At 37.5% G+C, this 27,169-nt stretch overlaps 1 protein-coding gene across 1 annotated transcript; it reads right to left on the reverse strand.

The window, feature by feature from the left end:
- Window positions 1-2,367: 2,367 nt before the first annotated feature.
- Window positions 2,368-25,749, reverse strand: LOC103404801 (vascular-related unknown protein 4-like). The gene is made up of 4 exons (XM_070816309.1): window positions 25,654-25,749; window positions 24,944-25,137; window positions 2,802-3,225; window positions 2,368-2,499 (listed from the first exon to the last, which is right to left on the reverse strand). The coding sequence occupies exons 1-4, from the start codon at window positions 25,747-25,749 to the stop codon at window positions 2,368-2,370; spliced, it is 846 nt and encodes a 281-aa protein (XP_070672410.1).
- Window positions 25,750-27,169: the final 1,420 nt, after the last annotated feature.

Below are 27,169 nucleotides of genomic sequence, written 5' to 3' on the forward strand. Positions count from 1 at the left end.
AGACTGACGGAGACGATGAGTTAAAGGCCGAGTTTTTGTGCCCTTTTTGCGCCGAGGATTTTGATGTTGTTGGGTTTTGCTACCACATCGATGAGGAGCATCCAGTGGAGGCTAAGAACGGGGCATTTTGTTCAATTTCACCTTTTTTAGTTTAATTTTGTAAGTTTTATAGTAAAAGTGGTTGTTTGAATACGAACTTTCGAGATTTCATTAGTTTTTCCCTAAAATAATAATTTGGGATTTTTCTGTGTCTGGTTTGAAGAGAAAGAAATTAAAAAAAGAGAATTATGGGTTTGAATTGAAGAGAAAGAAAATGAAATGAAGAGAAAGTATGGGTTTGATTTACTGAGATTGATTTTTACTGGGATCAATCTGGGCATGCGAAGAACATGAAACGTATGGAAGAAGAGAAAGCAGAGAAACGGGAGAGAGAGGGAGAGTCAAATAAAAAGGGTAAGTTAGTCATTTAATCCCGTTCCGTTCTGTTCCATCTTGCTAGTACCAAACATGACACGAAATCTTTGTTCCGTCCCGTCCCATTCCATCTCGTTCCATCCCGTTTATGTACCAAACGGTACCTAAGTTTCATCCACACTAAAATTAGAATTCCTCGCAAAAAATTCCTAACGCCATATTAGACAATAAAAAAAAGAGACAATCACTAGCGAATTCTTAAAACCTTAGATATTCAAAGAATAAATCGACCATGCATATATCAATGAGGTTTCATTCAGATACCCTTTAGCCAAAAACACAGGAGGCACATATATAGGTAGCATCTTAGTCTTTAATTATGCAGAGAAGAATCTGATCGAAAGGTTTAGAAGAGGAATATTATAGAATATGAAAGAGTCAAAGGGCAGCAGCAGACTAAATTATGAATGCCGTCTCACCTGCTTTTAGTGCTCCGTGCACATGGAGGGGTCTTGTATTGCAGCCGTTTCTGAGTTTTTTTTATACATGAATGGCCTGCAAGAGTTTGGAGCTGAATTAATAAATAAACCTATCAATCTACTTTTTCCCCCTTTTATAACTATTTCTAGCTATTTTTAATGTTATTTCGGACGTACAAGGAACTTGCATCCTTTAGGATTTAGTTGTTTGCGATATTCTCATGCCCTTTGCATATATATTAATATATCATGTATCAATTATTAGTAGTCACCAAATATAATACCCTATTAGAATCTGTAGAATAAGAATTACATAAATTTTATCATATTTTATTTGCAAGTCATATGTATCGTTTTGGTTGGTTAATAGGACATTGTGTTTTAATTTACTACGTCCTAAGTTTTAACATTTTTTTTCTCAATATAACTTAGAATAGTAATGTCGTTTGTAACAATGAAAAAAAAATCTTATTTGGTATTTATATTCATACATGGGATCAGCGGATAAGTCGATGAGAAGAAATGTAGCAAGGGGGGCGCAAAAGGCTGGCCTTGTTTGATGACCCTGTTAATTAACCACAATCACTTTCATGTGCTACTTTCATTATTTTTTTTTTTTTTATTAAAGGGAACTGTTATTAGCAGTTCAAAAATTTTACTGTACACTCCTTACAATGGTATTTTTCTTTCTAATTATAGTAAGTTTGGAGTACAAATTTAGATTTTTGGAGTACTAATAACAATTCCCTTATTAAACTGCTGAATTTTGGGGTTACTTTTGAGGAAAGCTTCCAAAAAAGAACACGATTTACGTTATATAATTTGGCTTGCTTGATATTAAGACACGTTGTGGCATCAAATGAAGATCTCCAGTCTAAGACATTGCGTCCAAGTTAATTGATAAAATTGTTTACTAGTCTTAGCTACTTCATGTAACTTCAAATCCATTAGTAAAACTATTTATATTGCTAGATAAACGCTTATGTTAATTAGACTTGAATATTTATAGAACACGCATTTAGGAAAGTACACAACAGTCGTTAGGTTTATTCAAGCAATATAATACTAGCAAAAGAATATTTTCCAGTTATTTACTATGGTAAGATTTATCTATACATAAATTAGCTAGTTTAGTACTATATATCGTGAAATAACAAACCCATATAATATAGTTCATGTTAGTATACATGATGGAAGATTGATCTGGCAAAAATCTGGACTATAGAAGAAATGAAAGGTATACACACACACACACACACACACATATATATATATATATATATATATATATAGAGAGAGAGAGAGAGAGAGAGAGAGAGAGAGAGAGAGAGGGAATGATCACATATTTTACAAGAACTATATATACACTATATGGACAGATATTTCCTTTACACAGTAAGTTATGGAAGACAAAGAAAGCATCTGCAACTAGCAGAGAGGTTGAAATAGAGATTCTTCTTTGAAAAATGTGAAATTAACCAAGATAGTTCACCAACAAGGACATGGAGCACAACCCTTTTTTCTTTAAGTCCGTACAATCACTAGTTTTTTCATCATCTGCCTGTTCCATCTCTGCAAAATGTCCTACAGTAGTCTCCTCCTTACCCTACAAAACCATCAGGACCAAACAAAATGATCATAATTAATCAAATAATTAATCTCTTTTCAAGAGAGTACTAATAGAAGAAATAATAAGGAAAAGAAAAAGAATAGTACCAAAGAATTCATACTCATAAGAAGATCATCTATCTCTATCTGGGTTTATACCAACTGGTCTCGAATCACCAATCTATTAAAATAATAACGACCGCAAAAGAAAAGTCAATTCCCACAAACTAACAGAAATTGAAAAAAGAAAAGAAAAAGGGAACAATTAATTTGTATGTGTGGATCTAAATAAAGAAGGACCTTGGGACTATTAACCGGAGAACTAGCAGTGTCCTCCAAATCATCACCAGAAATCTTTTTGGTTCTTGTTTTCTTGAAGCTTAATTTCTTGGAAATGTTATTGGGTGGGACCCCAATAGAGCCTGCATGGTTTTGATTGTTGTGGGAAACTAATTTCCATGCAGCACCAGAAGCAGCATCAGAAACCAAAGAAGAGGTGCAGCCAAAACTTTGAGCTCCTCCTCGTCCTCCTCGTCCTTCTTCTTCTCTTCTGTTATTATTGTTGTTTGAGAAGTCTTCAAAGTAAGCAGTCCAACCACTCTCCTCCTCAGTGCATGAGTATGTGGTTTCTTTTGAAGGAACAGCTTTGAGCAGAGATGAATCGCTAGACTTCTCCATGACAGAGAGGGCAGCTGCCTGATATTTGCTGCCTGGCCTTTTGATTCTAAAAAGAGAGATTTATGTATAACTGAAAGAGAGGATTAAAAGAATGAGGAAAAAGGTGAACCCATAATGCAGTATCTTAGTGTGGGGCAGAGAGAGAGTGAAGGAAGTTAAAAAAAAAAACAGAATCTCGACATAAAACCAAGGGGTGAGAAATGGGGAAAGAAATAGGGAGATGGAGAGAGATAACAGAGAACTTGCAAAGAAAAATAAAAGTTACAGAGGAGGGAGGAGTTGACCTTTGTGGTAATAAAAAAATTTTAATTGTGAGGGGAAGATTAGTGATATATCACTTATTTTTATGTAAGTGTTAGAAAATTTTATTTTTTAAATTATTAATTTTTTAACACACATATCTCACTATTTGTATAATGATATATGATGTAACACTTTGTGTTTCCGTCACACTGAAAAATCTCTCTATGGTATTTATCAAATGGGATTTTCACAATTCACACCAATATATAGTAACCAACTTTTCTTTGTATGACTTGTGGCATCGTGGGTTCAAGTAAACCCGATCAATGCTTGGGTACTGCCTTGTCAGTATCCAATTTACTCACCCTCTTAGTTGGCCCACTAAAATCACAACACCTGTAAAAAAAAAAATTTACACAAACCTACAACCAAACACCATCTTCTTCCCTTTAAACCTATAACCAAACGCCATCATCTTCCACCCCTTTCTGGGTTACCATGGCAAATCTGTCATGGTTGCCGTCAGCCCCATCCCCTCCTCTACGCATCTCGCCCCTCGTCATCAACACATGCTTCATAATCAATATCATTTGAATCTTTACTGAGAATTAATGATTTTTTATGCTTTTAAAGTTAAATTTTGACATGTTGCGGGAAAAAAAAGGTTAAATTTTGACCGCAACTAAGAGATTAGAGTCTGAAAAATCACATCAAAATGGATTATTACCACACCTATTTGGTCGGATTTATAGGTTTTTATCAGTGTTGCAGAGGAAGGGTGACGATGGAGAAGAGATATCGGAGGTCTGGGGTGGCTTGACCATTGGAGGATGGAGTGGAGTGTGGGGTGTGATCGATGGAGGACAGAGGTTGGAGGAGAGATGGGAGTGGGTAGTGGGTGGTGACTGGTGAGGCTACTTGAAAGTGTGTGGAACGTGGAATGTCTGCGTCTAGGAAGAAGAAGATGAGTGTTTGGTTTATGGGTTAATGTGACAGGGTGTTTGGTTACCAATATAACAAGTGCGTTGTAGAATTTTTATTGGCCTACTTAGGTTAGTTTGGTATTGTTGTGTTTTGAACAAAAACTGTTTATGTTGTGCTGTAAAAATAAGCAGTTGTGAAATAAAGCAGTAAAGTGTTTGGTAACGATAATTGTAAAAGTGCTTTTAATATAAAAAAAAAGCAGTGTTGTAATGTTTGGTAAATATTTATGAAAAATGTTGTGATTGTGTAAAATGACAAAAAAACAAACAAAACAAAACTTATGGGCTTTTCTTCCTTTCTTTTTCTCCCTGCAAAAAAGTTCATGATTGTTTCCTTTTTCCTTTCTTCTTTGTTTCCCTTTCTTTCTAGCTTTTTCATTCTTTTTTCTTTATATTTTGTTATGCCAAAATATTTCTGGCTTTTCTTCCATTATACATCAATGATCCCTTTTGAAATTTCAAAGTCCTCACCCACCTTAGTCCCTTCGCATTTCTCTTTCAGTTCCTGCGATCTGGAACCTTCATCCTCTCTCCCATTTCTATTTCCGGAATTTCGATTTCCAGGGCATTACATGTTTTGGAAGGTGCAGTGGTAAATGGGTGGGTGGGATCTGGGTTATCATCTAGCAGGGAGTGGGTTGGGATCATGGTTTGCGAGGTGGCGATGGGTGTATTTGGTGGGGATTGGGAGAGAGATGGGGCTGGTGAATCTGGGGAGTAAGAAAAGATGGAGGGGATGGGGTGGTGAATCTAGGTAGTACGAGTCGGAGAGAGACTGGAGAAAGGGGGTGGAGTCCAGAACTGGGATGAAGGAGAAAGAGAGGGTAAGGTTGCCATTTTGAAAAATTCATTTAATGGCATTGTTCACCCGTGTATTGTGATAAAAAGCAAGTTTTCCAAAGGCTTTGCCTTTTTAGCTTTTATTTTTTTCACAAAAAAACTAAGTGCTTTTTTTAAAAATTAAGCAGTACCAAACTGTTACTTAATAAGGTGAGTAAATTGAGTACTGCCTAACCTGTACCCAAGTATTGTCCCTTCCCTAAGTCTCAGTAAGGTGAAAGTCCTCCTTGCCGTTTAATGTGACATTACTTTTATCACACAAACGTTATAATTAAAATTGTTCATTTTTTTTATCATCATCTAAAGATAATCTCTCAAGAAAATTCATTCAATTTTGAGTGTGTTTAGTCATTTATATTTGTCAAACACTCAAAATAGCATTCTTATGATGAATTAATTGTCAATTTGTTTGACATGCATGAATGACGAAACGGTTTTCAAATCGAAGAATTTTTCTAAAAATAATATTTAGGTAATGATATAAAGATAAGTTATCTCATTTCAATTATAACATCTGTACCGCTAAATGAGGCGATAATAGAGGGGCAAGGAGGGATTTTTTCTTACTGGGAAGGAGAAGTGTTGTCCTTAACTGGGGGCATGAGAGATTGAGCTTCAAAACCGTATTTCAAAGCCCAAGTTGGAATTTTGAGTCAAGTATACAGTCCAAATTAAGTTATCCTAGACAAACAACAGGGATTGGTCATTTGACTCATTTCGCACAAACTCATCAAATTCCGAGCTGACTAGAACATACAAGTTCTGTTGAACACACCCGTCCCTGCCATAACCAATTGGTTGTAGGTTAGGCAGATTGTTCCGGACGAATGCATATCGTGCAAGGGTGTCAAGAAATTGTCAAAATATTTCATTACTTTGGCCAGATTTTTCCTGGCCAGCGATTATTGAATAAACGACTGGAATTCCATCTAACATGACAGAAGTATAATGATTTATCACTCTGTCAAAGTTGTGATCATCGTTAAACTTGATTATCAATTAAAACCCCACCCCCATCCCTCCCCAAAAACAAAAGGAAAAAAAAACCAAACACTGTTAACCACACAAATGAAATGCCATTTTGAGTAGGACAACAAAATTTTGGTTCGGCTGGTATATGTTTACAAAAATCAAAATCTTCAAACAAACAAGTGGAAAAAGCCTAAAACAAGTAAGTAACAACTGGGATCGAGTGCGGGCTTATGCCGTGGTCATGAATAATCGGACATAAACACTCGAAGGCTCCTCCAAAAGCTACGAAAATGTCTCTTTAGACACAATTTAGCTAAAGCAACATCTACAACATTTTCCCATTTTTTGTTTCTCACTAAATAATCACACATCATATTTAGGCTTTTGCGCATGGTGTAGGCATTTATGTTCATTTTCTAGTTTGGATTCTTTGTTGTAGGGTTGGACCAACCTCAGATTACAGGTGCACCCAATTAGTTTGTCCTCAAAAATTTATGCCGACACCCAGGGCCCAAAGACAGGCCCAGGCCCAAGATCACTTTTTAACGTTTTATTTCAGGTTAAGGAAACTGCTCAAGTAGGGTTAGGAATAATTAATATTTGCCCATCTTTTAAAGCAAAATGATAACCACACTCAAATTTTCTTTTCATGTACACTCATCATTAATTTTAATCATAATTTTCGTTTAATCGATTCAATTTCGGTGACTTAAATAAAAAGAGGTGTGTAGGAGAGAAAAATTAATGATGTGTGGTTATCAATTGTGCAAATATGTTCTAGGCCTGCATTTGCTTTTACCAATTGTGCAAAGATCTATATCATGAAAAACAAAAACAAAAACAAAACAAAAAAGTGCACGAATACCTTTCTCGGTTAGTGTTGAAGTGCTCTTTTTTCTTCTGGTTGGAAAAGTTGAATTGTTGTTAAGTCCAGAGGGATTGAAATGTCCGTCTCTCGACCAACAACTAGAGGAAATAAAAAGTGAGATGTCAAAGTAATTCTTGTCAACCAAGAATACCATATTTCAATGAAAAAAAATATTTAAAAAAGATATTTAGTCTTTAACTGTCATGGGATTTATAAAATATAATTTAAGTGTGGTATTTTTATAATATAATGTTGATAAGACAATATTTCTCATGCCCTAGTGAGTAACCTTTGCAACTTCAGCATATTCTATTTCTTTTGAAGTACTGAGGTGCATGCCATGCACGTGCACTGCTAGTGATATCAGGTACATCAGAGATGATCTTGGTATAGTATTTTAATATGGGTAATGGTAGAGAAATCAAATTTTTAAACTAAAATTTATAAACCACATGTGTGGACATTGATGATTAGATTATTACTCAAGTATTAATTAACGTGTTTATTTCATATTGGTAACACATTATTTGTTTTAAAAATTTGATCTACCTAGCATTATCTATTTTAATACTCACCAATAACATGATTATAGGTACACGGCACGCCTAAGGTATGAGAAAATAAGGTCAAAATGCAAAGGTGTGGGAAATCAATCTGAACAAAAGAAAGCTCTACATCTGCGTACTACGATCTTATTTTCTTGACTTGCTAGCTCAATGTTGTCGATATGGCTCCATGGACACATAAATGTAAAAGTCCCATGAAAAATTACAGAATATTTCTAACATGGGATGCCCAGCATAGTTCATGCTCATTATACATACGCAAAGCAGAGCATCCAAATATTCTTCTTCACCAAATATATAGTTATTATCTCTTGGTCGACCTTATAGTACCTAACACTAAATTAATGAAGCAAATTATATAATATGTAACAAGACCTTGATATCAATGTCAGTAACTGTGAGAATCTGAAATATTGCACAAAGGGACCCAGTACATCTAGGGTGTGTTTGTTTGCCCTCACTAGCTTTCATTGGACTGGATTACGTGCTAATCCAACTTTGAAGCTCGTCATAGTCCTCCATTCCGATTCATCTGCGAGTTGTCCGTTTCATCAGTTTTCATTTTCGAATCCAGGGTTTCGTTATTATGCTTGAGATTTTTTAGATTTGTTTATAATATACCAGAGCCCATTGAGGAGGCATAAATCCCAGAGAGGTTCATGCATTGACAGTGCCCCCTTTTTCTCCCAAAACAAGAAAAAGAACGTCCACAAAATAAGAATTAAAACTTTAATTAATCTAAAAAGATGAAAATTTTCACCCATTTATTATCTTATTCTTTCCTTGCAAAACTTCAACTTTGTTCAGTCACCAACTTCAGTTTTTGTCCAGCTATCGAAATCTTTTGCAGGTCAGTTAGGATAAAAATATTTGCTTAAAAGCTCCAATCTTTGTTTATCCAAATGCATTTTGTGTGGCGAATTATGTTTCTTAATTATATGTATGTATATTATGTTTGGTTTCTGAGAAAATAAGAGATCATAAACTTGATTAATTGGATTCCAGGTTGATGTTTTGGATAATTGCATTCTATGTATTAATGTCGAAGATATAAGGAAAATAGGTAATTTAATTGGAAGCTTAGGAATTGAACTAGAATTAGAAGTTAGTCTAGTTTTTTAATGTGACAGTACACCAAACGCTTTACTAAGTTAGTTCAATTTTGTCTAATATAAGCCAGTCTAGTTTAGTCCTTGAAGCTAGTCCAGTCTGAGATAGTCTGGTGCAACAAACGCACTCCTAATCCTTTATTAAGTTTGAACTTTGAACCAACAAGAAATAAAAAAACTAACGAAAAGTAAAAAAAAAACTTCCCTTTTAATGAAAAGCTATTTTTAAAGGTATAGTGAATATTACCAGAAAAATGTATAAATGTAATTTTTCGTTAAAAGTAAACAGTATCTGAAGTGTTTTGTTAAAACTTAAAAAAAAAAATAAGGGCTAAAAACTAAGTTTGTTTTTTCTTATTAATGGTGATCGATCTGCAGCTTCTGCAAATTATGAAAAGTATCTAGGTTTGACTTCATCAACTAATTAATAAGGCGGCTCATTTGATGGTTGGTTGTGTGGGGATCCTAGAAGATATTATTGTATGCGCAAGGAAAAATACATAAGAGAATTGAAACCGTCAATTGCGCTAGTGGATTGCTATACTCTAAATATTAAAGGGGCCAATTACCCATGGGCATTGGCAGAAGAAAGGGTGTGTACTGTGTTATGAGGCTTTTTTACTTTGACAGTTAGACCTCATTCAATAAGAAGCTTGAAAATCGGAATATTCTTTGACATTAATACAATGTTATGTGAAGAAAATTTTATGCATATCATCGTAGTATACATATGAGAAGATATTGTCTAAGATTTCTTTGTGGGACTTTCCTGTATTTAACTTGACTCATCAATTAGAGAGCGCATTTCTACCAATTGAGCTATATCCCCATGAGCTAAGTGATGCGAGCAATAACTCGTTTTGTTGATCAATAAATTCAATAAACATTGGGTGCAACGTAGAATATTGATCGATCTTGGTTCGACATAATTTAAGCGTTATTGGTTTTTGAAACTCATGCCATGTAAATTTTTCTCACTTGAGTTTGCCATGAAATTAAAGCTGTATTTATGTTTGGTTTTTACTCCAATATAATGATCATCATTTTTTTGGAGTCAAATAATGACTAAAGAGAGAAAACCCAATTACTTGCCTCGCCCCCAGGTACATGACAGCTACAGTAGACCCCATTAAAGGGCGCCCAAGACAGATATGCATGGGGAACTGCCCTGAGATCAGGATGGCCTACAAGGACATGGTTTCTTAGCAGGACTTGCAATGTGTGCATGACTGGGTTGAATATTGTGGCATATATATCATGACAGGCACAACACAAATTTATGAATCAGGCATTCCTATTTGCTTCATGGCATGCAATTTGTTTTCTTTTTTGATAGGATGAGGAATAATATTTAGTTATTTCATTGTACATCGATATATTTATATTAAAGGGTTTGAGATTTAAGCTAAACTGCACAATAAGTTGACTATAACAAATTAATATTAAATTCGTCATTCATAATAGAACTTAATACCTCTACTTATAAACAATGAGAAATGCCACCAGACCATATTACATTTTGAATTAAACAAAATAACGTATATATCATATTCCTATAATCAAAATTTTGAAAAGAATATTTATCGAAAAACAAATAAGCTTTTTAGCCAAAATGGTCCTTGAGATTTGCATAATTTCTCATTTTGGGCCCTGAGATTTGAAATCGATAGAATTGATTCTGAGTTTGTCTACAATCAATCATTTTGGTTATTCCGTGAAAAAATCTCCATCAAATAAGGGAAAAATGGCAAAAATACCCTTGACTTTTGTCAAATCATTTTGGCCTATTGTTTATTAAATTGAGGGCAATTTTGTTATTTTAATCCTTATTTAACATAATTTTTTACCCAAAGACTAAAATGATTGATGGTGGATAATCTCAGTGATCACTTATATTTATTTCAAATCTCAAGGAACAAAGTGAGGAGTTATGCAAATTTTAGGGACTAGTTTGGTTAAAATAGGCTTCATAGCTTCACGTTCAATGGTGTTAATTTCAACATAATGTAAAGATCCAATGTTTGAATCACAACAACAACAACAACAACAACAACAAAGCCTTTTCCCACTAAGTGGGGTCGGCTATATGAATCCTAGAACACCATTGCGCTCATTTGTGTCATGTCCTCCGTTAGATCCAAGTACTCAAGTCTTTTCTTAGGGTCTCTTCCAAAGTTTTCCTAGGTCTTCCTCTACTCCTTCGGCCCCGAACCTCTGTCCCGTAGTCACATTTTCGAACCGGAGCGTCAGTAGGCCTTCTTTGCACATGTCCAAACCACCGGGACCGATTTTCTCTCATATTTCCTTCAATTTTGGCTACTCCTACTTTACCTCGGATATCCTAATTCTCAATCTTATCCTTTCTCGTGTGCCCATACATCCCACGAAGCATCCTCATCTCCGCTACACCCATTTTGTGTACGTTGATGCTTCACCGCCCAACATTCTGTGCCATACAACATCGCTGGCCTTATTGCCGTCCTATAAAATTTTCCCTTGAGCTTCAGTGGCCTACGACGGTCACACAACACGCCGGATGCACTCTTACACTTCATCCATCCAGCTTGTATTCTATGGTTGAGATCTCCATCTAATTCTCCGTTCTCTTGCAAGATAGATCCTAGGTAGCGAAAACGGTCACTTTTTGTGATCTTCGCTAGATTGCTCCGGTCATTAGTGTGGATAAGTATATAAATGGATAGAGATAGGAAAGCAAACACAAGATGTACGTGGTTCACCCAGATTGGCTACGTCCACGGAATAGAAGAGTTCTCATTAATTGTGAAGGGTTTACACAAGTACATAGGTTCAAGCTCTCCTTTAGTGAGTACAAGTGAATGATTTAGTACAAATGACATTAGGAAAAATTGTGGGAGAATGATCTCGTAGCCACGAAACTTCTAAGTACCGGAGTGTGGTATCGTCTTGACTTGCCTTATCTGTCTCATAGGTAGATGTGGCATCTTCTCTGGAAGTACTCTTCCTCCATCCAGGGGTGGTATCTGTAACTGGTGGAGATGCACAAGGTAATGTATCAATTTCACTTGAAGCTTACTTGTAGTTTCATGCTTGGTCAAGCGAGATACAAACCATGTAGTAGGAGTCCCCCAAGTCGCCGAGCTGGGGGATCTGCTGAAAGAGGTGACAGACAAGGTAAGCAATCAGAGCTCCGGCTGATTGTTCACATTCTCCCTATCTTGCAGGCAGCATGAAGGATAAAGAGAAGAAAAATGAGGAAAGATGATATGGGATACTTTTGCTTTTGAAGAAGTAACTTTCCACAGGCTTATTCTTGAACTGGGCTGGAGGGTTTTCTGGTTTCCTCCAGAGTATAAGGCCGACTGAAGAATTTGAGGGTCAAAACAAGTCCATCAAATCTAGAGTACGTTCGACCCTGCTGATATGGGATACTTTTGCTTTTGATAGAGTAGTGGATGTATCGGCACGTGTGCTGTTACGCTTGTCTCCACATGCTTCCTTGTATCCTTCTCACTTGCCCTATCTGTTCCTCAGGCAGATGCGGTATCTTCCCTGGAAACATAAGATGTTGAAGATGAGTACTCGAGAGCAATGCCAGGTAAGTAATCAGGTAAGGGGTTCCAGGCAGTCAGTTCCTGGCTGGAAGCTTGATTCCAAGTGCTGACTGATTGCTCTCTTTCTCCTTGTCTTGCAGGTAAGAACAAGGCCAAAGGAAAAGACAGGGAAAAAGCATGATATGGGATACTCTTGCTTTTAACCCTGATGATATGAGATATTCTTGCTCTAGTATAGCTTGTTTACAGAGGTATTATCGGGGGGAAAAAAAGCTGAATATTTCGAAAGGCTTTGTTGGGAGTGCCCTCTCAGATAAGAGAAAGGGTTAAGCATTTTTGCAGGTCTGCCTGTCCGTTAGGGATGGAAGTCGACATATATAGGAGTCTCCCTAACATCAAGTAATAATGCTATTCCTTTACCCTGCTTGGTTATAGCACGGTAGTGGGAGCTGCCAGCTTCACATGTTTTAACTCTGTCAGAGCACTTTGAAAAAGTGGTTTGTGGTATCTGGAAAGCTGATGTTGCGTGTGAAGATTACAGACCTGTCGGGGGTCTGGCTCTCGAGATTCGGAGAACGATGCCTCTTCGATTTTTGAGAAAGCAATCCTGCTGGGGGTCTGGCTCTCGAGATTCGGAGAGCGGTGTCTCTTCGATTTTTGAGAAAGTAATCATGTTGGGAGTCTGGCTCTCGAGATTCGGAGGGCGGTGCCTCTTCGATTTTGGAGCAAGCAATCTTGTTGGGAGTGTTTTCTCGAATGAGAGTAAAGGTTGGGCATGTTTGCTAGTCTACCTTGCCACGAAGCACAGAGGTTGACACACAGGGACTTTCCAATTATCCAGCAGTGGTACTGTTCCTTTACCCTCTCTTCGATTTTTGAGAAAGTAATCATGTTGGGAGTCTGGCTCTCGAGATTCGGAGGGCGGTGCCTCTTCGATTTTGGAGCAAGCAATCTTGTTAGGAGTGTTTTCTCGAATGTGAGTAAAGGTTGGGCATGTTTGCTAGTCTACCTTGCCACGAAGCACAGAGGTTGACACACCGGGACTTTCCAATTATCCAGCAGTGGTACTGTTCCTTTACCCTTGTGGGTAATAATATGGTAGCTAGACCTTCAAAATTTATGTGTCTAAACTTTGTTAGTGTTGTTTCTTTGCAATTCTTTTACCCTTCTTGGTCAGAGCGATGTAGTGGGAGCTGCAAGCTTCACGTGTCTCAACTTTGTCAGAGGACTTTGGCAAAGTTATCTGTGGTACCCATGAGCTACTGTTGCGTGTGGGAAGTGGGTGATTGAACAGTACGATTCATGTGCTTTCTACTTCGCCAGAAATCTTCGACAGAATGCCCATAATTTCCGCAAAGCTGAGTGTGCGTGTGACAGGTGCTGACAAGGCTGGAAAAGTAGGTGCCTCTTCGATTTCTGAAATCGGCCCTCGTGGTCTCTGAGCAGTCCAGCTTTTGAGAAAGCAAGCCTCTTCGATTTCTGAGATCGGCCTTTGTGGTCTTTGAGCAGCCCAGCTTTTGAAAATCTCTGAGCAGCCCAGCTTTTGAGAAAGCAAACGCCTCTTCGATTTCTGAGCAGGCGCCTCTTCGATTTCTGAAGCTTCGTCGAGTGCAGATTTTTATAGGGGCTGACATTAAGTTCCAAAGCACACTTGAATATCCACCAGTAGAAGCTCCATTCTTGCACTTCTAAGATCTTGATTTGTCCGACCTCTTCTCTCTTCAACACCTTTGAAAATGTCTGGCCCCTCCGACCGTCGTTTTGACTTGAACCTTGTTGAAGAGGCAGCCCCGCCTTCTCCAGACAACATATGGCGCCCATCCTTCGTCTCCCCTACTGGTCCTCTTACCGTTGGGGATTCCGTGATGAAGAATGATATGACCGCTGCGGTAGTGGCCAGGAACCTTCTCACTCCCAAAGATAACAGACTACTTTCCAAACGGTCTGATGAGTTGTCTGTTAAGGATTCTCTGGCTCTCAGTGTTCAGTGTGCAGGTTCTGTGTCTAATATGGCCCAACGCCTATTTGCTCGAACCCGCCAAGTTGAATCATTGGCGGCTGAAGTGATGAGTCTCAAACAGGAGATTAGAGGGCTCAAGCATGAGAATAAACAGTTGCACCGGCTCGCACATGACTATGCTACAAACATGAAGAGGAAGCTTGACCAGATGAAGGAATCTGATGGTCAAGTTTTACTTGATCATCAGAGATTTGTGGGTTTGTTCCAAAGGCATTTATTGCCTTCGTCTTCTGGGGCTGTACCGCGTAATGAAGCTCCAAATGATCAATCTCTGATGCCTCCTCCTTCTAGGGTTTTGTCCAATACTGAGGCTCCGAATGATCCCCCTCCGGTGCCTTCTCTTTCTGGGGCTCTACCGACTGCTGAGACTTCTCCTAAGCAACCTTTGTGAAGGCTCCCTCTTGTTTGTTTATTTTGACTCAAGTATATGTACATATTTGTAACTTATCGGGGATATCAATAAATAAGCTTTCCTTCATTTCAACGTATTGTGTTAAATACACCAAAGCCTTCTTCGCTAAGTTCATTGAATTTTCTTTTGTTGAAGCTTGTATGTTGAAGCTTTGTGAGTGGAGCATATAGGTTGAGGTAGTGTTCCCTTAATTTCCCGAGTGAGGAAAACTTCTCGGTTGGAGACTTGGAAAATCCAAGTCACTGAGTGGGATCGGCTATATGAATCTTAGAACGCCATTGTGTTCTGTCCTGTGTCATGTCCTCCGTTAGATCCAAGTACTCTAAGTCTTTTCTTAGGGTCTCTTCCAAAGTTTTCCTAGGTCTTCCTCTGCCCCTTCGGCCCTGAACCTCTGTCCCATAGTCGCATCTTCTAATCGGAGCGTCAGTAGGCCTTCTTTGCACATGTCCAAACCACCGTAACCGATTTTCTCTCATCTTTCCTTCAATTTCGGCTACTCCTACTTTACCCCGGATATCCTCATTCCTAATCTTATCCTTTCTCGTGTGCCCACACATCCAACGAAGCATCCTCATCTCCGCTACACCCATTTTGTGTACGTATTGATGCTTCACCGCCCAACATTCTGTGCCATACAGCATCGCCGGCCTTATTGCCGTCCTATAAAATTTTCCCTTGAGCTTCAGTGGCATACGGCGGTCACACAACACGCCGGATGCACTCTTCCACTTCATCCATCCAGCTTGTATTCTATGGTTGAGATCTCCATCTAATTCTCCGTTCTTTTGCAAGATAGATCCTAGGTAACGAAAACGGTCGCTCTTTGGTATTTCTTGATCTCCGATCCTCACCCCTAACTCGTTTTGGCCTCCATTTGCACTGAACTTGCACTCTATATATTCTGTCTTTGATCGGCTTAGGCGAAGACCTTTAGATTCCAACACTTCTCTCCAAAGGTTAAGCTTTGCATTTACCCCTTCCTGAGTTTCATCTATCAACACTATATCGTCTGCGAAAAGCATACACCAAGGAATATCACCTTGAATATGTCCTGTTAACTCATCCATTACCAACGCAAAAAGGTAAGGACTTAAGGATGAACCTTGATGTAATCCTACAGTTATGGGAAAGCTTTCGGTTTGTCCTTCATGAGTTCTTACGGCAGTCTTTGCTCCTTCATACATATCTTGTATAGCTTGGATATATGCTACTCGTACTCCTTTCTTCTCTAAAATCCTCCAAAGAATGTCTCTTGGGACCCTATCATACGCTTTTTCCAAATCTATAAAGACCATGTGTAAATCCTTTTTCCCATCTCTATATCTTTCCATCAATCTTCGTAAGAGATAGATTGCCTCCATGGTTGAGCGCCCTGGCATGAACCCGAATTGGTTGTCCGAAACCCGTGTCTCTTGCCTCAATCTATGCTCAATGACTCTCTCCCAGAGCTTCATTGTATGACTCATTAGCTTAATTCCCCTATAGTTCATGCAATTTTGTACATCGCCCTTATTCTTGTAGATAGGCACCAAAGTGCTCATTCGCCACTCATTCGGCATCTTCTTCGTTTTCAAAATCCTATTGAAAAGGTCAGTGAGCCATGTTATACCTGTCTCTCCCAAAACTTTCCACACTTCGATTGGTATATCGTCTGGGCCTACTGCTTTTCTATGCTTCATCTTCTTCAAAGCTACACCCACTTCTTCCTTCCGGATTCTACGATAAAAAGAGTAGTTTCTACACTCTTCTGAGTTACTCAACTCCCCTAAAGAAGCACTCCTTTCATGTCCTTCATTGAAAAGATTATGAAAATAACCTTTCCATCTGTTTTTAACCGCGTTCTCTGTAGCAAGAACCTTTCCATCCTCATCCTTGATGCACCTCACTTGGTTTAGGTCCTTTGTCTTCTTTTCCCTTACTCTAGCTAGTTTATAGATATCCAACTCTCCTTCTTTGGTATCTAGTCGCTTATACATATCGTCATAAGCCGCTAACTTAGCTTCTCTCACAGCTTTCTTCGCCTCTTGCTTCGCTTTTCTATACCTTTCACCATTTTCATCGGTCCTATCCTTGTATAAGGCTTTACAACATTCCTTCTTAGCCTTCACCTTTGCTTGTACCTCCTCATTCCACCACCAAGATTCCTTTTGGTGTGGGGCAAAGCCCTTGGACTCTCCTAATACCTCTTTTGCTACTTTTCGGATACAACTAGCCATGGAATCCCACATTTGGTTAGCTTCCCCCTCTCTATCCCACACACACTGGGTGATTACTTTCTCTTTGAAAATGGCTTGTTTTTCTTCTTTTAGATTCCACCATCTAGTCCTTGGGCACTTCCAAGTCTTGTTCTTTTTTCTCACTCTTTTGATATGTACATCCATCACCAACAAGCGATGTTGATTAGTCACGCTCTCTCCTGGTATAACTTTGCAATCCTTACAAGTTATACGATCCCCTTTCCTCATTAGAAGAAAATCTATTTGTGTTTTTGACGACCCACTCTTGTAGGTGATCACATGTTCTTCTCTCTTCTTAAAGAAGGTGTTGGCTAAGAAGAGATCATATGCCATTGCAAAATCCAAGATAGCTTCCCCATCCTCGTTTCTCTCCCCAAAACCATGGCCACCATGAAAACCTCCATAGTTGCCTGTCTCCCTGCCCACGTGTCCATTTAAATCTCCTCCTATAAATAACTTCTCCGTCTGAGCAATTCCTTGCACCAAGTCTCCAAGGTCTTCCCAAAATTTCTCCTTTGAACTCGTATCCAACCCTACTTGAGGTGCGTACGCACTAATCACATTGATAAGTTCTTGTCCTATTACAATCTTGATTGCCATGATTCTATCTCCTACCCTCTTGACATCTACAACATCTTGTGTCAAGGTCTTGTCCACGATGATGCCAACACCGTTTCTCGTTCTATTTGTGCCCGAATACCATAGTTTAAACCCTGAGTTTTCTAGATCCTTTGCCTTACGACCAACCCACTTAGTTTCTTGTAGGCACATAATATTTATCCTTCTCCTCACCATAACTTCTACTACTTCCATAGATTTTCCCGTCAAGGTTCCTATATTCCACGTTCCTAAACGCATTTTGCTCTCTTGAACTCTACCCTTCTGTCCTAGCTTCTTCACCCTTCCCCGTCTAATAGGATCAAAGTACTTCTTTTGTGTGTCCCGTGTAAAGTTGATAGGAGCATATGCTCCCAAACAACTTTGAGTGGAGTCGTTCGAAAAGAAGTTTCTATAGCCCCCTTGCTCATTTAACACTGTATCCGGGTGTCGATGGAGATACAGCGACCCTTGCTCACTTATCACTGTGCTCAGGCCACACAGCGCGCCACTTACGGGTGACGCCCTAGCTTTAGCGCGATTTCGTTCTGGATTCATTTTCATAAGGATTCGACGTGATCATGGAGTGCCGGCTGTCGACTACCTGACGCCCTCCCCCTCCTCCTTTATTCGGGCTTGGGACCGGCAATGTAAGATAAACTCACAAGGATGTAAAATTACAATATAATCGTCAAATTTTACAATCCAATGTTACATAATACTGACATGACTATATTAAAGACACATAATGACTTTGTTATTACTGTACACAAGTTGATTTGTAAAATTATCAAATTGGACGAAAACAAATATATGTCACTAGAACCACAACCCCTGAGCATCCAAATATATAGAGTAAATTGTGGATTTCGTCCTTGAATTATTATCCGAGTGAAAGTTAAGTTCTTAAATTATTATTTTTCAACAAAAAGAAGTCCTTAAACTCGTTAGAAATTGTCATTTCATCCATACCTTTTTTTCTTAACAAACGATATTATCTACACTAAAATGGTATGAGAGTGGGTCAAGCCTCACAATGAGCTAGCAATAACGTGGTTCAAATTCTCATTTGGCAAGAATCAAACCTAAGACCTCTCACTATTATAAGTGAAGAGGAATACCACTAAACTGTAGTGCTAAGTGGCTCATCCATACTATTAGATTCAAAGGAAAACTAATGAAAATGGCTTGAAAACTTTGAGTTTTAATGATAAGGACAAAATAAAGGGTAAAGTGAATAGTACCAGGATTGACTTTTTAGTGTAAAAATGTGGTTTTTCGTTAAAGTGAACAGTACCGGGTGCTTTTCGTTAAAGTTTCCTAGATTCAAACTATTCTATCTATTTTTTGGTCAATCTAAGATACGTGACTTGCACATGACACACATTTGAAAGTAAAATCATAATTTTCTCGCCTGTAAATCCTTAATAATGCATATAAGTTGCAAAATGATCAATTTATCCTCCAAAGTTAACTCAATACACTATTTTTCAGAAATTAAAATTTTAAATTCATTAAAACTTACAATCTACCCTCCAAAGTGTATTACATGCAAATCACTTGACTTAATTTGAGGAAAAATTAAATACAAGGGTATCTCCAATAAAAATATGCAAATTTGAGATGTAAAAGCCAGATTTACATTAATTTTATATTTTCAAGAGATGTACATTTTAGTTCTACTTCGATGGAAGAGGTGCAAATTTGGGGTCCTATTTATTTTTCTCTCTTAAACTGGCAGGGTCCACCTTAGAAAGATATTAAAAAAATGTAAATTTGCATTTTTATTTACATCTTATGGTCAAGATAGATGTTTACATCTCTCCCACTTGAGAGTTTTTTGGCCAACAAAAAAATGTAAAAGCGGTTGTTACCACGCATTTTGCATCTTCTATTGGAAATAGTCTAACAACTTCAAACCTTATAGTAGCGGAAACTGACAGTTAAAAAAACAAATTGACTAATTTTTTCAAAAAATTATAAAATCTAATAACTTAGTTTTCAGTTAGGTAATAATTCAATGACTGAATCGCACATCACTCAAATATATATGGGCTTGTTTTAGTGATAGAGTGTAATTACCTCTTTATTCAATACCTAAGTTGAAATTAATCTTATTTCCTATTTCGTTTTCATTGTACTAATGTTGACAAAATATTTGATAAACAAATTTGAAGACTCTAGCATTATTGATTATTATTGGCTTAATTGTAAAAATAGTCACTAAACTTTACGCCTAGTTTAATTATAGTCCTTGAACTTTCACATTAGTTTTCTTAGTCAAACATAATAATGTGTTTTACCATTGGTCTTTTTCACTACTGCCGTCATTTTTCCGTTAAATCTAGGAGTATATTAGAAATTTCATCCCACATTACTAAATATGACAGCCCGTCTCGAAAGATATTATCTAATGGTGTGAAATGTCTAATTTACCCTTAAACGTTTGTGGTGTTGTGTGGTTTCAGTTGTATTGTGGACCAATTATTTTATTTCCTAAGTACTTGGACCCAATTAGAAATTAAGGTTTTAGTTGTTTTTGGTTTGGTTGGCCAAACTTGGACCACACACAAACACACCCTCACTATCACCCTCCCGTTGACACTCTCTCCCTCCTCCCTCTCTCGAATTTTTATCCATTTTCCGTACAACGTATGGACAACCTTCAAACCTTCACTTCCAGTCACGGATCGAGGTTGTAGTTGGCACCTTTGAGCTCCTAGTAAGTTCAGGAGTTGTTCTATACCATTTTTGATTTGTGAATCCCTCGAAAACCCGAGAACCCAATAACCCCAATTTGGAGTACTGGTCATGCACTCGTGATTGTGAAGTTTTCTAGGAGTTTTAAGGTTATAGGAAGCCTTAAAACACCTTCACGAAGCTCGGGGAAGAAAGTTGGAGTGTTTTGGACGTCGAAAGTCCCAGTTCGCGAGTTTCAAATTTTGGTCGGATTATCGAGGTTTTTCCGGTGAGATTCCGTGGATTTTAGGGCTTTAAATTGGTAAGGTTTTGTTCTACTCGTTGTAAGCTTCAATTTGGTATAAATTTCGTGAATTTTGGTTAAGAATCGAAAAAGATATGAAGGTTTGATTATTTTTCCAGTTTCCGGCGATAGCAGTGGCACCAGCGCCGGGCTCCAGCGACCTAAGGAAGGAGGAGGAGAATATTCCGTCAAAATTGATGGAATATTTTGACGCCGTCAGGTAAACATAATGGCATATTCTGATTTTTAACGAAATATTCCCTAACGTCGTTAGGGAATCCGTTTGGTGTGCCAGAGGCACGTGCCTGTGCGTGGGCCGTGCGTTTGGCCGGTGTGTGAAGGCGCGTGGGTACTCGAAAAAATTTTCTAAAAATATGGGGGTGTTCATAGTGTTGGGTAGATCACGTTTGTATATTCAAACACCCCATTTGAGCATTGTATGAGAAGTTATTTCCTAGTTTTGTATATGTGCTTTAAATAACGTTTATTTAGTTATTTCGCATATAGGTGAGGCCTATCCGGAGGACGAGCACCATCAATCGAGGCTCGGGGGCTATGACCCTTCGACATATCAGTGAGTGGGTTTTTGGTTTTCCTATATATCTATATACTTGAGATTTTTCCCAGAAAATGAATTTGAATAATTATACATTTTGAAATGCCATGCAAAGTATCTGCCTATTTTATTTATGCATTAGTAGTTGCATATATTTATGATTGGTGCTGCGGATGCATATGTAAGTGCCAGGTAAGTTCATAAATTAAAGATATAAGGTTACTTTAGTTATGTGAGATATGATGTGATGTATTGAGAGCTCATAAACCTGCACCCCGGTGTTAGTGCTCCCGCCCAGAGTTAAGGCACAGTCCTTCACGTGACGTTCACCTCCCGCATCATGTCCTTACCTTGGATCCAAGTTAGGTGCACAGACTTGTCGTACATACCATTATAGGTGGTTCCGACTCGTAGGTGACCCACGATCATTCGCACAGTCTTCACGTGATCGTAGCACTAGAGCATATTTATTTTACACCTAGTCTTGTCGTACAGACCTTAGGTGGTTCCGACTCGTGTGCAGGATTTGATATGATTGAGATTGGTTATGAGCTATAGATTCAGCCGTACAGATTGAGTTAGAGGGATTCGGTTGATGCGATATCTGACATTGATATATTTTGTCTGGACTACTTATGGCATTGCATTGAGATACTTTGGCATGGTATACTTCTACAGATTATCATCTTGAGTATGATTCATGATATAGCATATATTATATTTCTGGGAAATTATACAGATTTTACGGCGAGGGGTTAGAACTTTTGAGAAATGAAATGATTTTGAAAAGTTTTGTTTTTGCTCACTCACACTTTCTATTTTGCGCCCCTCCAGGTTTTAGGTAGAAGTGCTTGGTGGCTCACGGGGATTTCGACCGTAGTTCTGATAGAACATCATAAACGTAGGATCACCATTGGGTGTTGTATAATTAGTACTTGTCTTGCTTGACTGCACTTAGGTTATTTATGCTCTGGTTGTGTATTTCACACTTAATCTCGCACTAGCACTTTCTCCTAGCTAGTATTGCTGGTAACTTGGTCTTTATTTATTCGTATTTCTTTATATCTCTATTGCTTCCGCACTGTGCACATGGCTACGTCACCCTTATGTGACGGCCAACATGCCTAGATTTAGGTCGGGGTGTGTCACTAAAAGTGAATTTAAAAATAAGAAAAAAAACCTAAAAAAAATCAGATCTTGTTTGTAAGAAAATTAACTGATACATAGGAAATTTTTTTCGTAGTTCAATATGTTGTTTAAGTTCAACCATAGTACGATCTCATACCAACTTTAAAATCGCATTGCCTAACGTAGCCTTAAATTTAAAAATAGACGTCGTTAATGAAAATGATGAATGGTACAACACATTGTTAGGTTCAAGGACTAAATAAACTAATATGAGAGTTTAGGAACTAAAACTAAACTAGGGTTAAAGTTCAAGAATTAATGCTACAATTAAGCTTTGATTATTAATTATTCTTTAATTTATCACAAAATCCATTAGACCAAGGTATATAATTACGCACTATAGAATGTCTTTTTGCCGGGGAATAAATACATCGGAATTTGTTGTGATCTTAGATAAACAGATGTTTGAGATTTCAATTGGGTCACCAAAGCATCACGAGATCATATATTCAATTCTTATTGATGAGCAACAAAAACAAATAAGCTTAATGGATTAAAAAGACCTTGCCTAATTAAATAAAGAGAAGTCCCACATGAAATTATTGATTACAAGATGTGCTTGCTAAAGAGGAGAGTTAAAAGAAGTTCAAAAATAGGAACGTTCATATAATATTTTTGCGTAGACTATAGGACACTATGGTTGCAAATTACACCACATAACATCTTGCATGGGCGGGTTGCATCACAATTTTTAATTTGTTTCCGCTTATCGCCGTAAATGAGCACAACATGTGATACATTAGTTATCTAAAATCCCATCCGTAGGGTTGTGGTCCTTGGGGATTATGCAAAAGTATCAAAATATTAACAATTTTATAGAATTAAGGCCAACCTTACATATGTAGGGGGTGTATTCAATTAGGAATTTAAGATATTTTAATGGATTTATAAATCTATGAATTTTTATGAAGTTTAACTGATTTGTAGAGATTCCATGTAAAATTTTGATTCAATTCCCTCGAAATTTCATAGGAAGAGATGAGATTTGTGGACGCTTAAAATACACTACAAAATCTTTCCAATTCCCTTTAATTCCTCAACTTTCTAAATTCTTTAAATTCAAATTCTAATTGAATACACCTGAAATGTTATAAACTTCTTTAAAATTCTAATTGAATACACCCGGATTTTTAAAGATTTTAATAAATTATCTTAAAATCCTGATTGAATACACATTGAATTTCAGATAATCACTTAAAATCCTGATTAAATACCTCTGGATTCATTAAAAGAATTAAAATCCCTCAAAATCTCAATTGAATACACCCTAGACTACTAAACATGTTCAATTCTTTTCATCTGAATTTTGTTTTTTTAATCAATTCAATCAATGCTAAACAGCATTGAACACAATCTCGTTTTCTGATCGCCATAATATATGGTAGTATGGGTGCTATAGGGCTGGTTTCGGTTCAGCTCGAATCGTAAATATTAGCAATAAGGAAAAAAAACACCAATCCCGAACTGAAATTTCTGTTACCGAAAATCAGTAATCTTAAAATTATTTCGGTTTTTTTCGGATGCTGGAAATTGTTGTAGCTTCAAACTGTAGGAGGATTCAAACCTCAACCATCGACAGCCGATAGCCATAAATAATAAACAACAAACCAAATTAAACCCAAATTGAAATTTAAAAACCCTAATTCGGTTTTTTTTTTTTGTAATTCCCCAATTTAAAACCTCGATTTTAAAATCCCTAAATCGAAAACCATAATTCGATTTTTAAAACCCCAAATCGAAAACCCGATTCAATCCTCAAATCGAAAAAACTAATTCGATCAAAACTCCCCAAGTGTTTCACTAAAAAAACACTAAACTAATCCGAGTTAGGGTGAAATTTCTTATCTTCTAGGCTTGTATGATGAGAGTCTTTCGGTGGAAGTCGACATTGGGAATTCGGATGTGGAAGATAAATTTGGTGGGACTGGGCGATTGCAGAAGTTGACAGGAAGAAATTGAGAGAAGGAGTCAGAGTCGAGAAGAAACAGAGAGAGGGTGTCGGAGTTGTTGGAGAAGATGAACTTTGAGGTGTGGTGTGCGCTGTGGTGTGTCCAGAGAAGAAACAGAGAGGGGTAGTCGGAGTCGGGAGAGATGATGTAACTGGGAGGGACTTCTGAGTGAGAGAGGGAGTTTTAGTTTTTACAAAGGGTTCAAATTCAATCTCATGCAAATCCAACCACCACTGATATTTCAAATACATATTATATAATAAAAAGGATTAAGTAACTAAACCTCCAAACTTTTTAGTGTTATTCTAAATTGATCTCAACCTTTTTAATAAATAAGTACCCAACCTATTGAAAATGTCATTTTCATTAGGCCCCAGTTAATATTTCAAATATAGATTCTATTCAAAACCCACCAATTGAGTACATCATGGTCATTATTAATATTAGTTGGCTCAAAATCTAAATTTCAAACATATATTATATAATAGGCCTAATCGGATAAATGATCCCTGTGGTGATAAGGTATTCGGATGATAGCCCATGTGGTAAAAAAATTCGGATTTAAACTCATGTGGTCTAAGTCTGTTAGGATTTATGCCCTTCTGTTAAATAATGCTGACGTGGCTGCCAAATGTCTGCCACGTGGCAAAAATAATATTTTTTTTTTAAAACCTAAATTTTTACAAAAAAAAAAAAAAAAAAAAAAACCCCAGAAACTCCCCCCCGCCGCGCGACCCTCCTCCCTCTCCTTCTTCCTTCTTCTTCTTCTTCCCGCCGGTCTCCCCGCGCGACTCCTCCCTCTCCCTCTTCCTTCTTCTTCCCGCTGGAGCCCTCTCCCCACGCCCTCCTCCCTCTCCCTCTCCCTCTCCCTCTCCCTCTTCCTTCTTCTTCTTCTTGCAGATCTGGGTTTTTTTTTTTTTTTTGTAAAAATTCAGGTTTTAAAAAAAAAAAAAAATTATTATTTTTGCCATGTGGCAGACATTTGGCAGCCACGTGCCATATATGTGGCAGCCACATCAGCATTATTTAACAGAAGGGCATAAATCCTAACAGACTTATACCACAGGGATTTAAATCCTAACAGACTTAGACCACAAGGGTTTAAATCCGAATTTTTTTACCACAAAGGCTATCATCTGAATACCTTATAACCACGGGGACCATTTATCCAATTAGGCCTATATAATATGAAACCCTATGATCAAATAAGTATTGATTGAATTGAAAATGAACCAAAATTGAAGTTACATTAGCAGGGCAATCTCCTAACAAAGACGAGTGTTAAGAACAATAAGGGTTTCAAGGAGCTTGTTTATGCTCATGTGATTTTCTCATTCGCTGATTCTTGGCTCGTAAAGCTTCCAGTTCTTCTTTGTGGGCGGTAAAGATGGTGGTGGCTGCATCATGATGGTCCATACCATATCAGCAACCTCCATGATATTCTTCTCATTGTTGGTGGCTTGAGTTGTAGGGTGGAGTTGGTGGTTTTGTGTTGGGTTTGGAGGTGATGGCATGATGGGGTGGTGGTGACCGTTATTTGGTGGAGGTTATGCTTCCATGACATTCTGTTAATTTTGGAGATAGAGTAAGCCCCAGTTAATTAACAGATTTTTAACTGGGGCTTAACGGATATGACATTTTCAATAAATTGGGTACTTGTTTGGAATGTTTAAAAATATTGAGATCAATTTGGAATGATACTGAAAGGTTGAGGGGTTTTTGATACTTAATTCTAATAAAAATTACTAAAATATATATTTATTGTTGGGATTTTTTTTTTGTTTTTTGGTATCGATTACCGAATGATTTGATATTATCGGTTTGAAATTTTTTCGGCCGTAGGTGCCAAGGTTCGAGAAAGTTGAAAATAACGTTTGTAGTAGATGAATGTATTCACACACACACACACACACACACACATATATATATATATATATATATGTATGTATGTATGTATAATTGTGAATCTACCCTGGCCACGTCTTAGTTAAATTTTAAAAACGAAATTTTTTATATGAAGAAATTTTGAATGATTGAAATATGATCAAACTATTGAAATGATAATATTTGGATACTAATTTTTGTAGGGAAATTTTATTTGAACCCATTTAACCTATTTATACACCCAACTTACTCTTTGCACCCATTTGATTTTTAACTAAACTATTAATATCTCTTTAAACCCAAATTTAATACCTAATATACCCCATAAACCCAATTCAATATGTAGATTTATTTTTACACCCATTGAACAGATGTAAGATTGATTTTGAACAATTGAGTTTTGAACAGATGTAAGATTGAAATCGAAGAAGATGACTAAGAAGATGGAGAGAAAATGGAATTTTGGGTGTGAGTTTTGGAGATTGATTTTGGGTTTAAGCTTGGTTTATGTGGCGATGTGCGGGTTTTATATGATGGTTTCGGGTGCATTGAAACCAATTATGTCGCCGGAGATGGTGAGAAATGTTAGTGAAAAATCTTGGGCTGTGGATGATATGAATGGCAGGCTGAGGTTCTTGCAGAAAGAGATGCAGGGTCTTGTTCCTGGGAGCAGTAGCGGAGCCAAGGTTGACTTTTCTAAAAATGAAATCCCTTTTACTTTACGCTCTGGATCTAGTTTTTTTTGTCGAACCCATCGAATGCCATCTGATCGTCTAGGCATTCAGAGGAGAAAAATGCAGTTAGGTGGCTTCAGCTTCATTGTCCCTCAGATTGGTGACCCATTGGTGTTGGGTACGGTTTATTTTTGTTTGTCCTTTTTCCCGGATTTAATTTGATGTATTGTATTATTTATCTGATGACGATGCTCCACTAGCTTCGAATTTTGTGCGGCACGTTAACACCCTTTGATCATCCAAGAGTAAGATTCAGAGGAATGTAGTTTATCATACTCAAGAGTGCAGGTAGTATTATGTGATTTGGCATAATTCT

This window comes from Malus domestica, chromosome 17, assembly GCF_042453785.1.
Source record: "Malus domestica chromosome 17, GDT2T_hap1".
NCBI classification, from domain to species: Eukaryota; Viridiplantae; Streptophyta; class Magnoliopsida; order Rosales; family Rosaceae; genus Malus; species Malus domestica.